The sequence below is a fragment of the Pongo pygmaeus genome, chromosome 20 (assembly GCF_028885625.2).
Source record: "Pongo pygmaeus isolate AG05252 chromosome 20, NHGRI_mPonPyg2-v2.0_pri, whole genome shotgun sequence".
NCBI lineage: Eukaryota > Metazoa > Chordata > Mammalia > Primates > Hominidae > Pongo > Pongo pygmaeus.
Genome location: NC_072393.2, coordinates 55,330,133 through 55,346,229, shown reverse-complemented (window position 1 = coordinate 55,346,229; position 16,097 = coordinate 55,330,133). Strand labels below are relative to the sequence as shown.

The following is a 16,097-nucleotide window of genomic DNA, read 5'->3' as shown; positions in this document are numbered from 1 at the left end:
CGTGTGTCCAATACCCACAGTTTTTCCAAACTTAATCTGGGTTTGTGTATCAGCCCCTTGGCTTGCCTACATCTTTGTTCTAAAAAGGCAAATCCGGCTGGGTGCAGTAGCTCACGCCTGTAATCCCAGCACTTTGTGAGGCCGAGGCGGGTGGATCACGAGGTCAGGAGATCGAGACCATCCTGGCTAACACGGTGAAACCCCATCTCTACTAAAAATACAAACAAACAAAAATTAGCCGGGAGTAGTGACGCATGCCCATAGTCCCAGCTACTTGGGAGGCTGAGGCAGGAGAATCGCTTGAACCCAAGAGGTGGAATTTGCTGTGAGCCGAGATTGCACCACTGCACTCCAGACTGGGTGACAAAGTGAGACTCCGTCTCAAAAAAATAAAATAAAAATAAAAAATAAATAAAAAGGCAAATCCATCCCAGTTTTGGCCGCAGCCCATTTGCTTGGTTGCAGCATTGAGCCAACCTTACAGCTCCTTTCCCTCTAGCCACACGCGTCGTCCTTTTGACATTACCAGTTCCTTGGCCTCAGTCTTTTTCTTTTCTAAAACAGGGTCTCCCTCTGTCACCCAGGCAGAGTACAGTGGCATGATGATGGCTCACCATAGCCTCGACCTCCCAGGCTCAAGTGATCGTCCCACCTCAGCCTCCTGAGTAGCTGGGACCACAGGCGCCCACCACCACACTCAGCTAATTTTGTAATTTGCATCTGCACTCTTTAGCCCTCATCCCAGCCTCCTGCCTCCTTTCCTCTGACAACCTGCAGCCCCGCTACCTAGAGATTTCTTTTTGTATACAATGAACCATGTTTTTCAAATGACCTGCTTGTCTGGGGGCCTCTGGTGTCTTACACATTCTGTTTACAGTCATCTGTCTTTCCCTGCACCTGAGACCTGGAACAGACAGCATCTTAGGGGGCCTCACCAGGTCCCGGGTGAGGGGACACCACAGCCATCCCACCCCCTCAGCAGTCTCTCCAGAGGACACTGCACTAGCTGACCACAGCTATGCTGCCCACCCTTGCTTCACGGACATCCAGTTTACTCACTGGCCTTACATGTGACCTGCCATCACCATTAGGAGGGAATGTCTTCCACCGCCATAGTGGGCCAAACTCCATGTTGCAGGCTGGGGGCGGTGGCGCACAGGCTCGCATCTGTAATCCCAGCACTTTCGGAGGCTGAGGCAGGCGGATCACTTGAGGCCAGGAGTTCGAGACCAGCCTGGCCAACATGGTGAAATCCTGTCTCTACTAAAAATACAAAAATTAGCCAGGTGTGTTGGCAGGCGCCTGTAGTCCCAGCTACTCGGGAGACTGAGGCTGGAGAATGGCTTGAACTGGGGAGGCAGAGGTTGCAGTGAGCCAAGATCGTGCCACTGCACCCCAGCCCGCGTGACAGACCAAGACTCAGTCTTAGAAAAAAAAAATACATATATATGTATATACATATATATGTGTGTGTATATACGTGTATATATACACATATATGTATATACATACATATATATGAATATATACACGCATATATGTACAAAAATTAGCCAGGCATGGTGGTGGGCACCTGTAATCCCAGCTACTCAGGAGGCTGAGGCAGGAGAATCGCTTGAACTGGGGAGGTAGAGGTTGCAGTGAGCCAAGATCGCGCCACTGCTCTCCAGCCTAGGCAACAGAGCAAGACTTCCTCTAAAAACAAACAAACAAAAAGAACATGGCACCAGGACAGATGGAGAATTTTCCTCTGTGGTCACCAACTGTCATACATACCACTAGGCCTGTGCGATAGAGATGTGAATAGTAGATTCATTGAGGGAAGATGCACAGGTAGAGGAGGGAGCGTCCCTCCACCCCATGACTCTGGCTGGACATGAACGGTCTGCCTGCACCGTGGCCAGCAGCATCCCAGTAAAGAAGGACTGTGTCTTTGTATTTATAGAATCAGGGAAGAGGAAACTTCTATGTGGCCATGACAGCTTCCTGGTAAGGAAAAATGTTCTGGCTAGAAAAGGGCAGCCTCTGGGGCTCAGCAGTTGGTATCAGCCTGTTCTTCTGTATCTGTGGCGTCAGTGCAGGCTTGCTGAGCCAATCCTGCTATGTTACCAAAGAGAGGATCAGATGAACCTCAGGGCTCTTGAGATTGGTTGCTCAGGGTTGCTGCCCAGCTCAGAAGTTGGCATTGCTGAGCTGGGGCTCAGATTTCTGGCAGGGAGACTGCCAGGCTAGTGCTGGTTCCTCTGAGGGCTGCAATGCGGCTGATTCTGAGAATCCTAGTATATCATGCTGAGCCACCTAAAAACCAGCCCAAAGTTGTGTCCTCACGAGTTCAATTAATCACGAGGAGCTGCCTGGCACGGTGGCTCACACCTGTAATCCCAGCACTTTGGGAAGCTGAGGAGGGCAGATCACCTGAGGTCAGGAGTTTGAGACCAGCCCGGCCAACATGGGGAAACCCCGTCTCTACTAAAAATACAAAAATTAGCTGGGCGTGATGGCGCACACCTGTAGTCCCAGCTACAGGAGGCTGAGGCAGGAGAATCACTTGAACCTGGGAGGCAGAGGTTGCAGTGAGCCGGGCTCGCACCACTGCACTCCAGCCTGAGCAACAGAGCAAGACTCCATCTCAAAAAAAAAAGAAAGAAAGAAAAGAAAAAAAATCATGAGGAGCTGTCCATGAAGCCATGGGTATAAATGGAGAGAAGAAAAAACAGTGGGTATAGATGGCAGAACGGTCTGTGCTGTCCACTCAAGCAATTTGCTTGTGTTGTTGCTTATGCCAACACCTTAGTTCTTTTTTTTTTTTTTTTTTTGAGACGGAGTTTCGCTCTTGTTGCCCAGGCTGGAGTGCAACGGTGCTATCTCGGCTCACCACAACCTCTGCCTCCCAGGTTCAAGCAATTCTCCTGCCTCGGCCTCCCGAGTAGCTGAGATTACAGGAATGCACCACCATGCCTGGCTAATTTTGTATTTTTAGTAGAGATGGGGTTTCTCCATTTTGGCCAGGCTGGTCTCGAACTCCTGACTTCAGGTGATCCACCTGCCTCGGCCTCCCAAAGTGCTGGGATTACATGCATGAGCCACGGCACCCGGCCAACACTTTATTTCTTATTTCCACCTGATGCACTGCCATTGCCTGTGCTCAATCTTCTGGATTTGTGGGTCGGATTACACCCGAGTTCCTGATGGTCAGATCAGGTTTTATCATTGCTTGGGGCTCCATGGCCAGGTATCCATCTCTAACCGAGACAATGAATTGTTTCTTCACAGAGATGAGTTGTGTGTAGAAGATGGCATAGCTTTGTGCCAAAATCCTACGAGTTTATGCTGGAAAATGCTCCTATTGGCACTTTCTGGAGGTCGTACAGCATCTCAATTTGCCACATTCTTTTCTGAGTATCATGTGAGCTGCTGAGTCACAAGACTGAGCTTAAACTCAGCATGGGCCGGATGCAGAGCCTTCTCATGCACTGGGACCACACTCCGAGTTGGCATTTTTGTAGGTTACTCACTAAATGGGTTGGAAAATACCTCGAATGTGGTATATTTTTCTTTTTTATTTTATTTTTTTATTTTAAAACTTTATTAGCCTGGCCAACATGGTGAAACCCCATCTCTGCTAAAAATACAAAAATTAGTCAGACATGGTGGTGCACACCTGTAATCTCAGCTACTCAGGTGGCTGAGGCAGGAGAATTGCTTGAACTTGGGAGGTGGAGGTTGCATTAAGCTGAAATCGCGTCACTGCACTCCAGCCTGGGTGACAGAGCGAGACTCTGTCTCAAAAAATAAAAAATTATTAAAGACCAATTGTTTGGTTTGTTTGAGACGGAGTCTCGCTCTGTTGCCGAGGTTGGAGTGCAGCACGATCTCGGCTCACTGCAACCTCCGCCTCCCAGGTTCAAGTGATCCTCATTCCTCAGCCCCCTTAGTAGCTGGGATTACAGGCACACACCACCATGCCCGGTTAATTTCTGTATTTTTAGTAGAGACAGGGTTTCACCATGTTGGCCAGGCTGGTCTCGAACTCCTGACCTCAGGTGATCCACCTGCCTCGGCCTCCCAAAGTGCTGGGATTACACGCATGAGCCACCGCACTGGCCTAAATTAAAAAAAAAAAAATTGATGGGCATGGTGGCGTGCACCTGTGATGCCAGCTACTCGGGAGGCCGAGGCAGGAGGATCACTTGAGCCAGGCTGCAGTGAGCTGTGATCACACCACTGCACTCGAACTTGGGCAAGAGAGTGAGACTGCACCTCAAAAATGAATGAATAGGCCAGGTCAGTGTCTGCTAATCCGTAAAAGGTCTGAGTATTTTCCTTTCCCCAATACACAGTTACTGCATAAATGGAGACAAGTCCTATTTGAATGGAAGATGCAAAATATAAGCTTGCAGCAGTTATTTTAGGGTAATTCCTCAAGAGTACCAGCCTCCTCTTCAATTAAGGAATTTTTGGTCTCCAAATCGCTTTCCATGTGGAATTCGTGCAAATTCTCCATTTTGATGACTCATGTCAGATTTCTACACACACGACCTGGAGTTCCCTGTTATATAGATACTTCAGCAGAGATGAATTAATACACGGGTCTCAGATAAATTAAACAGGTCTCAGGAAACCATGAAAGGAATGAGAAGAAACAGCGCAGAAATAGTAACTGCACCGTATAAAAATAGTAACTGCAGGCTACACCTGTCACTCCAGGACTGAGAATGGAGCTATCAGAACCTAAAATGTTGAGGCAGCAGCCCTGCAGAACCGAAACCCAGACTAGAGCCAGGGGCTACCAGGGTGGTGCTGGTGTGACAGAAGGCTGACAATGATGCTGGGTATGGCGTCTGGCGCAGTGGCTCATGCCTGTAATCACAGCACTTTGGGAGGCCGAGGTTGGAGGATCCCTTGATCCCATGAGTTTGAGACCCACCTGGGCAACATGGCGAGACCCCCATCTCTACGAAACAATTTGAAAACAAAAAATTAGCTGGGTGTGGTGGCGTGCACCTGTGGTCCCAGCTATTCTGGAGGCTGAGGTGGGAGTATGGCTTGAGCCTGGGAGGTCAAGGCTACAGTGAGCCTCGACCACTGCACTCCAGCCTGGGTGACAGAAATAGAAAAAGAAATAGAAAAAGAAACAGGTTAGGGAGGTGCCAAAAAATAAAACTTAAAACCTGGAAGAGGGCCAGGCGTGGTGGCTCACACCTGTAATCCCAGCACTTTGAGAGGCCAAGGCAGCTGGATCACCTGAAGTCAGGAGTTCGAGACCAGCCTGACCAACATGGTGAAATCCTGTCTCTACTAAAATACAAAAATTAGCTGGGCGTGGTGGCAGATGCCTGTAATCCCAGCTACTCAGGAGGCTGAGGCAGGAGAATTGCTTGAACCCAGGAGGCAGAGGTTGCAGTGAGCTGAGATCGCGCCATTGCACTCCAGCCTGGGCGACAGAGCAAGACTCCGTCTTAACAACAACAACAAAAAACCCTGGAAGGAACTGCTGCTGTCAGAGGGAGCGTTGTTCTGGGGCGACGCTTGCTTGGAAGCCTGGAGCAAATAGGTGGAGCAAATCCCTGCTTCCTCCTCCAATCACCGGTCTCCGTCTAGCGCCCTCTTTAGGCCGGGGCTTATAGCAACCCAGCTGGGAAAGCAAAAACGTGGCTTGCAGAGGCTCCGCCCCAACATCACAGAGCTGAGGCAAGGGTGGATTTGCAGCTGAGAGACAAAAGCTCAAACTCGCACATGGACTGAGTTCCTGTGGCTTCACAGCAGTTGACATTTCCAAATATAAAATCGTGCATTACAGATGCTCTCTGGATTGCCCAGATTTCTGTTCCAACTCAGCCACTTTCAATTTTTATTTTATTTACTATTATTTTTTTGAAACAGAGTCTTGCTCTGTCGCCCAGGCTGGAGTACAGTGGAACGATTTTGGTTCACTGCAACCTCCACCTCCCGGGTTCAAGCAATTCTCCTGCCTCAGCCTCCCGAGTAGCTGGGACTACAGGTGTCCACCACCACACCCGGCTAATTTTTGTATTTTTAGTAGTGATGGGGTTTTGCTATATTGGCCAGGCTGGTCTCGAACTCCTGGCCTCAAGTGATCCACTTGCTTGGCCTCCCAAAGTGCTGTTTTACAGGCGTGAGCCACCACGCCTAGCCCCTAACTCAGCCACTTTCTATCTGTAACTTTATTTGAGCTACTTTTCTGTGTCTCACTTTTCTCATCTGCAAAATGGAGACAATAATAGAACCTACTTATATGGTTATCATAGGATTCACTGATTTAGTGCACGTGAAGCACTTAAAACAATGCTAGACACATATATAGAGAAAGTACTAGAGGCTGGGTACGGTGGCTCACGCCTGTAATCCCAGCACTTTGAGAGGCCAAGGTGAGTGGATCACTTGACCCCAGGAGTTTGAGACCAGCCAGGGCAATATGGTGAGACCCTATCTCTACCAAAAATCCAAAAAATTAGCCGGGCATGGTGGTGTGAGCCTGTAGAACCAGCTACTCAGGAGGCTGAGTGGGAGAATTGCTTGAGCCCAGGAGGCGGAGGTTGCAGTGAGCTGTGATTGAGTCACTGCATTTCTGCCTGGGTGACAGAGTGAGACCTTGTTGAAAGAAAAGAAGAAAAAGTGGCCAGGTGTGGTGGCTCATGCCTGTAATTCCAGCACTTTGGAAGGCCGAGGCAGGCAGATCACCTGAGTTGAGGAGTTTGAGACCAGCCTGGCCAACATGGTGAAACCCCTTCTCTACCAAAAATACAAAAATTAGCCAGGAGTGGTGGCGGGCACCTGTAATCCTAGCTACTCCAAAGGCTGAGGTAGGAGAATTGCTTGAACCCAGGAGGCGGAGGTTGCAGTGACCTGAGATCATGCCACTGCACTCCAGCCTGGGTGACAGAGAGAGACTCTGTCTCAAAAAAAAAAAGAAGAAGAAAAGAAAGGAAGGAAGGAAGAAGGAAGGGAGGGAAGGAGGGGGGAAGGGAGGAAAGGAGGGAGGGAGGGAGGGAGGAAGGATGGAAGGAAGTAGGTTACATTACAGTGATTATTGCTACTTGGGTTGGTGAGAACTAACTCAGCATCTTCCAGAGAAGTTGCAGTTGCCACACAACACTTGGCAATGTTTCAACACTACTCTGCACCCACAGTGACAGATACTTGGATCTCCTCCAATTTGGAGGAAGGATGTTTTGGTTTTGATTTTTGGATGTGTTGGTTGTTGGTGGCTTTCTTGCTATTTAACTAATAATTGCTGTCAGTTCAACCTTGTCATTACCAGTTTAGCTTGTTATGGGTTATTTAGTTAAGCTGCATGTATAATCACGCATATTTGCCTCAACCCTGTGTGCGCCTGGCCTGCAATTTCCCACTAATTAGACTTTTTAAAGACACGTATGCATTTATCTACTCAAATTTGCATCATCCATTTCCCTATTGCCAAAGCAGATGTACACAACACCCACCCACCTCCATTCCAGGAAATAATTTGCTTATTATCACTGAGTTATTTTTCCACTGGAAAGTTGAAACTGGGTGGGGGGGGGTACAGATGGGGTCTTGTCCTACTGAAGCGAGAGCCGTCAGAACAGCGCAGACAGAAGTACTGGGTCTCAGGCAAGAACAATGGGGCTCAGGTTCCATTGACTCTAAAATATCTGAATATCTGATACGGACTCCAAAATGTCTGAATTACAGCAGCAAATCCACCAAGAACCCCAAACCCAACACCCCAGCTCCAGCTCCCATCCTGGACCTAGACACCCACCAGCTCCCCCAAGAATCAAGCCTCCGGACACGATTCCTCTGAAATGGCTTTATTTCCCCAGTGTGAGGAATCTGTGAGTGGTGAGGGGTCTGTGGTCCCTGTTACCCCAAGGACCCTGCAGCCTCCAGATGGATAACGGCCCGGGCTCCAGGCCTTGATCCTCCCAGGCTGGGGCTGGTTCTGGGAGGAGCCGGGCATGCTGTGGTTTGTAAGGATGACACTCCCAAAGGTGGTCCCGACAGTGGCCCAGATGAACACGGGGCTCACCTCAAGGTCAAGGCCACCAGGTGCGGGGGCTGAGGCCCAGATGAGCCTTACTCTAGGAGCAAAATCCCCTGTGGCGGCTTCTCCTTGAAGTCCGCCAGCAGGGCTCAGTCTGGGGGAAGAGAGAAAAGAGAGAGCAGGTGATTGGCAGGGAAGGGGAGAGACAGAAAAACTGGGAGACTGGCAAAAAAGAAGGAACACGAAGTTGAGAGTACAAAACGCTCAAAGGAGACCAAGAAAGTGACCCAGGGACACTGGAAAGGCGCCGAGAGAGAAAAACACGCAAAAATACAGGAACAGAGGCTGGAGATGCACAGGCTGATGCTACACACTGACCTTTGGACCCAGGCAGGTCAGGGGGTGGTGGCCCACCTGGAGGCAGCAAGGCAGAGCGGCTCAGGGCCTCAGCCACCCACCCCAGGACGCGGCTACACTGCTGGACCTGGGGAATGGGAGGAACGTCAGAGCAGGAGATGGGAACCCCTGCCCGACCCCTGCCACAGTCCCCAAGCCAGGCCCCAAGCCCTCACCTCCCGCTCCAGCACTTTCAGGCGCTGTTCGTACTCGCGGATGTGTCCCAGCTGTTTCAGTGCCAAGTCCACCCTGAGAAGGGAGGGCCTCTTACCGGGGGCACCCTCAGCCCACCCACCCCCCCGGGGCTCCTCCTGCTTCCCGGGCCTCCTCCCTCTCTCCCTCCCTCCCAGGACCCTGCCTTCAGCTGAAGTCAGGATCCGCCCCAGGCCAGAAGCCCCATCCCCGACCAGGCCCCACTCTCACTTCTGGGACGTGCGCTTCAGACGCTCGGAGTCGCTCTCTCGCTTGTCCCTAGCGCGTGCCAGCAGAAAGTTCTCCTTATGCACCGATTCCCACGTTAGCAGCTTCCGCTCGGCTTCCTTAGAAAGGTAGACCCCTGCAGGGGCGGGCGGAGTCAAAGGGCTCAGGCCACGCCCCTTCCCAAGCCCAGCTGCCCCTTCCGACACCCTCAGAACACACTATCCCAGACCCGCCCCTGGTGATTCGAGAACATGCCCCGCCCCTCACCCGTAAGCCCTGCCCCTCAGTGCTTAAGCTCCGCCTCTTGTTGCTTAAACCCCGCCCCTCACTACCTAAGCCACGCCCGTTAGTCATTTGGGGCATGCCCCCTTCCCCTCGCCTTCCAGGCTCCCAGTCCCCTATATTTCTCCTTTTTAAGCCAAGCTCTGTTCTCACGGAAATGCTCGAGGGCCGGGGAGGACGGCTGGGGGCTCCGGGGGCGCCTGCACAATTGCCTGAGCAGGAGGCGCAGGTGGGAGATGACGATAAAGGGCGGGGCCAGCGCGGGCCGAGAGTGGAATTCTCGGATGAGGCGGTAACGCTGCGACTTCCAGTAGAGATCGCTGTTGCCCTGTACTTTGCCGAATGTGTAACTGCAAAGGCCAGAGGTCAAAGGTCACTTGAGGTCAGGGCCCAGCCAAGGGCAAGGACGAAGGTTAGATGCCAGCCAATAATTGTTCAAAGTCTATGGCAGCAGACAGAAGTCAAGATCACTAAAGTCAGAGGTTACAGGATGCGATTAGAAGTCAGGTTAGGGCCGAGTGCGTTTGGTCACTCCTGTAGTCCCAGCACTTTGGGAGGCCAGGGCAGGCGGATCACTTCAGGTCAGGAGTTCCAGACCAGCCCGGCTAGCATGGTGAAGCCCCATCTCTACTAAAAATACAAAAATGAGCCAGGTGCGGTGGCGGGTGCCTGTAATCCCAGCTACTGGGGAGGCTGAGGCAGGAGAATCTCTTGAACCCAGGAGGTGGAGGTTGCAGTGAGCTGAGATCGTGCCACTGCACTCCAGCCTGGGAGACGGCGTGAGACTCCATCTCAAAAAAAAAAAAAAAAAAAAAGTCAGTTTAGAAGGGCCAAGGGTCAGATGTCAGAGGTCAAGTTGGGGATGGTATCATGGTATAAGGTAGAGGTTGAAGTCAGGTTAAAGTTGGGCTCAAAAGTTAGCCTGGACACAAATAACTAACATCAGAAATGAAAATGGAGACATTACTACTGACCTTACCGAAATAAAAAGGATTGTATGAGAATACTATCAACAATTATATGTCAACAAACTAGATAAATGAAATGGACAAATTCCTAGGAACACACAAATTACCTAAGCTGACTCAAGAAAAAACAGAAAATCTCAGTAGAATTATCATAAGAGATTGAATCAAAAACCTTTCAATAAAGAAAAGCCCAAAACCAGATGGCTGTGCTGGTGAATTCTATCAAATATTTAAAGAAGAATTATAATAACAAGGATGTTTCTCAAATTCGTCCAAAAGATTGAAAAGGAGAGAACATTTCCTAACTCATTCTATGAGGCCAGCATTACCGTAATACCAAAGCCAGATAAAGATATCACAAGAAAATTACAGACCAGTAGCCCTTATGAATATACATGTAAACATCCTGAAAAAATACAAGCAAATCTAATTCAGCAGCATATTAAGTGGATTTTATACCACAATGAAATGGGATTTATCCTAGGAAAGTAAGTGTAGCGAAACATACAAAAATCAATGCAAACACCACATTAATAGAACAAGGTGTGGGGGAAACCACATGATCTTCTCAACCAACACAGAAAAGGCATTTGACAAAATTCAACAACACTTCATGATTTTTTTTTTTTTTTTTGAGATGGAGTCTCACTCTGTCCCCCAGGCTGGAGTGGAGTGGCACAATCTCGGCTCACTACAAGCTCCGCCTCCTGGGTTCATGCCATTCTCTTGCCTCAGCCTCCCGAGTAGCTGGGACTACAGGCACCCACCACCATGCTCAGCTAATTTTTTGTATTTTTAGTAGAGATGGGGTTTCACCATGTGTGGGTGGCAAGCCACCCAGGTGCCAAGGCAAGAGACCGAGGGCACGAGCTGTTCCAGTGTAATAAAACACATAAAATAACAAGAGTTATACTAGATATAGATCATAGATATGATTATATATGAATATCAATCATTGGTTTATAGCAATTACTCTTTATTTCAATATCATAATAATCCTTGCTCTACAATCATAACCTAGGAAAAACCAGGCCATACAGAGATAGGAGCTGAAGGGGCACGATGAGAAGTGACCAGAAGACAAGAGTGCACGCCTTCTGTTATTCCTGGACAGGGCCACCAGAGGGCTCCTTGGTCTAGCGGTAACGCCAGCGTCTGGGAAGATGCCCGTTACCAAGTGGACCATGGTCTAGAGGTAGCGTCAGTGCCAAGGAAAAGCTCCCACTACTTAGCAAACCGGGAAAGGGAGTCTCCCTTTCCCCGGGGGAGTTTAGAGAAGGCTCTGCTCCACCACCTCTTGTGGAGGGCCTGACTGATGTCAGGCCCGCCCGCAGTCATCCAGAGGCCTAACCGTCTCCCTGTGATGCTGTGCTTCAGCAGTCACGCTCGTGTTTCACTTTCATGTTCTACTCTGTACACCTGGCTCCGCCCTCTAGATAGCAGTAGCAAAACTAGTGAAAGTATTAAAGTATTGAAAAGTCTTTGATCTTTCTTAAAAGAGCATAGAAGAAATAATGACGTAAGCTGTCCTCTCTCTCTCCGCCTCTGCTACCTAACAGGGAAGGGCCCCCGTCCAGTGGACACGTGACTCACGTGACCTTATCAATCATTGGAGATGACTCACACTCTTTACCCTGCCCCTTTTGCTTTGTATCCAATAAATAACAGTGCAGCCAGCCATTCGGGGCCACTACTGGTCTCCACGTCTTGGTGGTAGTAGTCCCCCAGGCCCAGCTGTCTTTTCTTTGATCTCTTTGTCTTCTGTCTTCATTTCTACAATCTCTTGTCTCCACACATGGGGAGAAAAACCCACAGACCCTGTAGGGCTGGCCCCTACAACCGTGTTAGCCAGGATGGTCTCGATCTCCTGACCTCATGATCTGCCCACCTCGGCCTCCCAAAGTGCTGGGATTGCAGGCGTGAGCCACCACGCAGAGCGTTTGTTTTTTTTTTTTTTTGAGACAAGGTTTCACTTTGTTGCTGGCACGATCATGGTGGTGGTGAAATCATGGCTCACTGAAGCCACAGCCTTGACCTCCTGGGCTCAAGCCTTCCTCCCGCCTCAGCCTCTTGAGTAGCTGGGACTACAGGCATGCACCACCATGCCTGGCAAATTTTTTATTTTTTTATTGAAATAGGGCCTCACTATGTTGCCCAGGTCGGTCTTGAACTCCTGGCCTCAAGTGATCCTCCCACTTTGGCTTCCGAAAGTATTGTGATTGCAGGCATAAGCCACCATGCATCATAATTTTTAAAAATCATAAACTGGGAATAGAAATAAACTTTCTCAACATGAGAAAAGGTACTTCTGAAAAACCCACAGCTAACGTCATACCCAATGGTCAAAGAGTGAAAGCTTTCTGCCTAAGATCAGGGACAAGACAAGGATGTCCACTTTTACCACTGCTATTCAACATTGTACTGGAAGTTCTGGCTAGAACAATTAAACAAGAAAAAAAATAAAAGGCATCCAAATTGGAAAGGAAGAAGTAAAAATATCTCTATTCACAGATGACATGATCCTATATATAGGAAATGCCAGAGAATCACAAGAAAGCTTCTAGAGCTGCAGATTCAGCAAAGTTGCAGGGTACAAGATCACACAAAAATCAGTTGTGTTTCTACACACCCACAATGAACAATCCAAAAAGGAAATTAAGAAAGCAATTCCACTTACGACAGTATCTAAAGGTAAAACACCTAGGAATAAAGTTAACCAAAAGGGTGAACTATTTGTAGCCTGAAAACTACCAAATACTGCTGGAAAAGCATTAAAAAGAACCCCTAGATGAAATATCAATACTATCCGAAGCAATCTACAGATTCAACGCAATCCCTATGAAAATTCCAACAACTGGCCGGGCGCGGTGGCTCACACCTGTAATCCCAGCACTTTGGGAGGCCGAGGGAGGCGGATCACCTGAGGTCGGGAGTTCGAGACCAGCCTGACCAACATGGAGAAACCCCATCTCTACTAAAAATACAAAATTAGCCGGGCGTGGTGGCACATGTCTGTAATCCCAGCTACTCGGGAGGCTGAGGCAGGAGAATCGCTTGAGCCCGGGAGGCAGAGGTTGTGGTGAGCTGAGATCGCACCATTGCACTCTAGCCTGGGCAACAAGAGTGAAACTCTGTCTCAAAAAAAAAAAAAAAAGAAAAAAAAAAAGAAAATTCCAACAACCTTTTTGACAGACATGGAAACTCTGATCTGCAAGTTTATATGGAATTGCAGGAGGCCCAGAATAGCCAAAACAATCTTGAAAAATAACAAAGGAGACTCATACTTCCAATGTCAAAATTTGCTACAAACCTACAGTAATCAAAACTGTGTGGGCTACACACGGTGGCTCACGCCTGTAATCCCAGCACCTTGGGAAGCTGAGGCGGATCACCTGAGGTCAGGAGTTCAAGACTAGCCTGGCCAACATGGTGAAACCCCATCTCTACTAAAAATACAAAAAAATTAGCCAGGCGTGGTGGCAGGTGCCTGTAATCCCAGCTACTCAGGAGGCTGAGTCAGGAGAATCGTTTGAACCCGGGATGCGGCTGTTGCAGTGAGCAGAGATCCCGCCACTGCAATCCCACCTGGGTGACAAAAGCGAGACTCCGTCTCAAAAAAAACCCAAAAAACTGTGTGGTACTGGCATAAGGATAGACACAGACCAGTGGAATAGAATTGAAAGTCCAGAAATAAACTCATAAATCTATGAGTGTCATGCATTGAATTGTATCCCGCTAAAGATACGTTGAAGTCCGGCCGGGTCCAGTGGCTCACGGCTGTAATCCCAGAACTTTGGGAGGCCGAGGCAGGTGGATCACCTGAGGAGTTTGAGATCAGCCTGGGCAACATGGTGAAACCCCATCTCTACTAAAAATACAAAAATTAGCTGGGCGTGGTGGCAGGCGCCTGTGATCCCGGCTACTTGGGAGGCTGAGGCAGGAGAGTCCCTTGAACCCAGGAGGTGGAGGTTGCAGTGAGCCGAGATCACGCCATTGCACTCCAGCCTGGGTGACAGAGCAAGACTCTGTCTCAAAAAAAATAAAAAAATAAAAATAAAAAAAGATATGTTGAAGTCATAACCCATAGTGCCTCAGAATGAGACCTTTTTAAATGTTTTTATTTATGAAATATGTGGCTTTATTCGGAAATAGAGTTTACAGATGTGATCAAGTTAAAATTAAGTTATTAGGGTGGTCCCTAATCCAATTTAAGTAACGTTTTATTAAAAGGGGAAATTTGGAAGATGAAAGCAGAAGTTTCAAGGATGCAACTAGAAGCCAAAGATGGCCAGCAAAGCACTAGACGTGACAGGAGAGGCATGGAACAGACTCTCCCCAACATCCCTCAGAAGAAAACAACTTGGCAGATGCCTTGATTTTGGACCTCTAGCACCCAGAATTGTGAGACAATTTCTGTGATTTAAAGCCACACAGTTTTTGGTACTTTAGCAGCCCTGGGAAACTAATACAATAGGTCCAGCAGAGGGGCTCATGCCTGTAATCTCAGCACTTTGGAAGGCCAAGGCAAGAGGACTGCTTGAGCCCAGGAGTTCAAGATCAGCCTGGGCAACATAGCAAGACCCCATCTCTGAAAAAAAAACAAAACCCCAAGCCAATGAAATTTTATATTTTCTCAGCAAAAATCATGCCAACAAGAAAGGAAGCAAACAGAGGGACCCAACACAGGATTAAAAAGGAGTTTCATTAAAAAAAAACAAAAAAATAGCCGCTGGGCACAGTGGCTCATGCCTGTAATCCCAGCACTTTGGGATCCAGCCGAGATGGGTGGATCACAAGGTCAGGAGATCGAGACCATCCTGGCTAACATGGTGAAACCCCGTTTCTACTAAAAATAAATAAATAAAATAAAAGTAAAAAAATAAAAAAACAAGCCAGGTGTGGTGGCACGTAACTGTAGTCCCAGCTGCTTGGGAGGCTGAGGTGGGAGGATCAGTTGAGCCCAGGACGTTGAGGCTGCAGGTGTGAAGTGGTATCCAATTTCTGGTGTTTTGGTAGAGACAGCAGCCTCGCTATGTTGCCCAGGCTGGTCTTGAACTCTTGTGCTCAAGCAATCCTTCCACCTCAGCCCCCCAAAGTGCTGGGATTACAGGCATGAGCCACTACACCAAGCTGGATGACTATAATTTTTGCAAAAGGAAAATAACAAGTGTTGGCTAGGATGTGGAGAAATTAAAACCCTCATACACTGCTGGTGAGAATGGAAAATGGTGCAGCTACTGTGGAAACCGGTTTGGTGGTTTCTCAAAAAGCTATACGTAGAATTACCATATGACCCAGGAATTCCACTTTGAGATATACACCCAAAGGAAATAAAAACAAGGATTCAAATAGATACTTCCATGCCAATGTTCCAAAAAACATTAGTCACAATAGCCAAAAGGCAGAAAGAACCCAAGTGTTCATCAACAGATGAGTGGGTGAATCAAATGTGGTCTTCTTTTTTTGAGATGGAGTCTCACTCTGTTGCCCAGGCTGGAGTGCAGTGGCACGATCTTGGCTCACTGTAGCCTCCGCCTCCTGAGTTCAAGCGACTCTCGTGCCTGAGCCTCCCGAGTAGCTGGGATTACAGACATGAGCCTAGCTAATTTTTGTATTTTTAGTAAAGAGGGGGGGGTCTCGCCATGTTGGCCAGGCTGGTCTCGAACTCCTGACCTCAGGTGATCCACCCGCCTAGGCCTCCCAAAGTGCTGGGATTACAGGCAGGAGCCACCATGACGGGCTCAAATGTGGTCTATTTGTACAATAGAATATTACTCATTCACAAAACGGAATGAATGAAGTTCTGATGCACACTACAACATGGATGAGCCTTGAAAACATGCTCAGTAAAATCAGCCAGACACCAAAAGACAAATATTGCATAATTCCACTTACATGAAACATCTAGACTAAATCCACAGAGACAGAAAATACACTAGAGGTTACCAAGAACTGTGGGGAGGGGAAGTGGGGAGTTGCTGTTTCACGGGGACACACTTTCTGTTGTGGGTGATAGAACGTATTGGAAATAGATAGTGGTG

At 48.5% G+C, this 16,097-nt stretch overlaps 1 protein-coding gene across 4 annotated transcripts in view; it reads right to left on the bottom strand.

The window, feature by feature from the left end:
• Positions 1 to 7,801: 7,801 nt before the first annotated feature.
• Positions 7,802 to 16,097, bottom strand: part of TRPM4 (transient receptor potential cation channel subfamily M member 4) — a 55,777-nt gene continuing 47,481 nt past the window's right edge. For all 4 annotated transcript variants that reach the window (XM_054464359.2, XM_063657306.1, XM_054464361.2 and 1 more), the window contains 5 exons: positions 9,242 to 9,438; positions 8,810 to 8,942; positions 8,563 to 8,635; positions 8,369 to 8,474; positions 7,802 to 8,144 (listed from right to left, as the gene is read on the bottom strand). In XM_054464359.2, the coding sequence (XP_054320334.2) occupies positions 8,140 to 8,144; positions 8,369 to 8,474; positions 8,563 to 8,635; positions 8,810 to 8,942; positions 9,242 to 9,438 (514 nt within the window). In that variant the 3' untranslated portion in view covers positions 7,802 to 8,139. The remainder of the gene's footprint in view (positions 8,145 to 8,368; positions 8,475 to 8,562; positions 8,636 to 8,809; positions 8,943 to 9,241; positions 9,439 to 16,097) is intronic.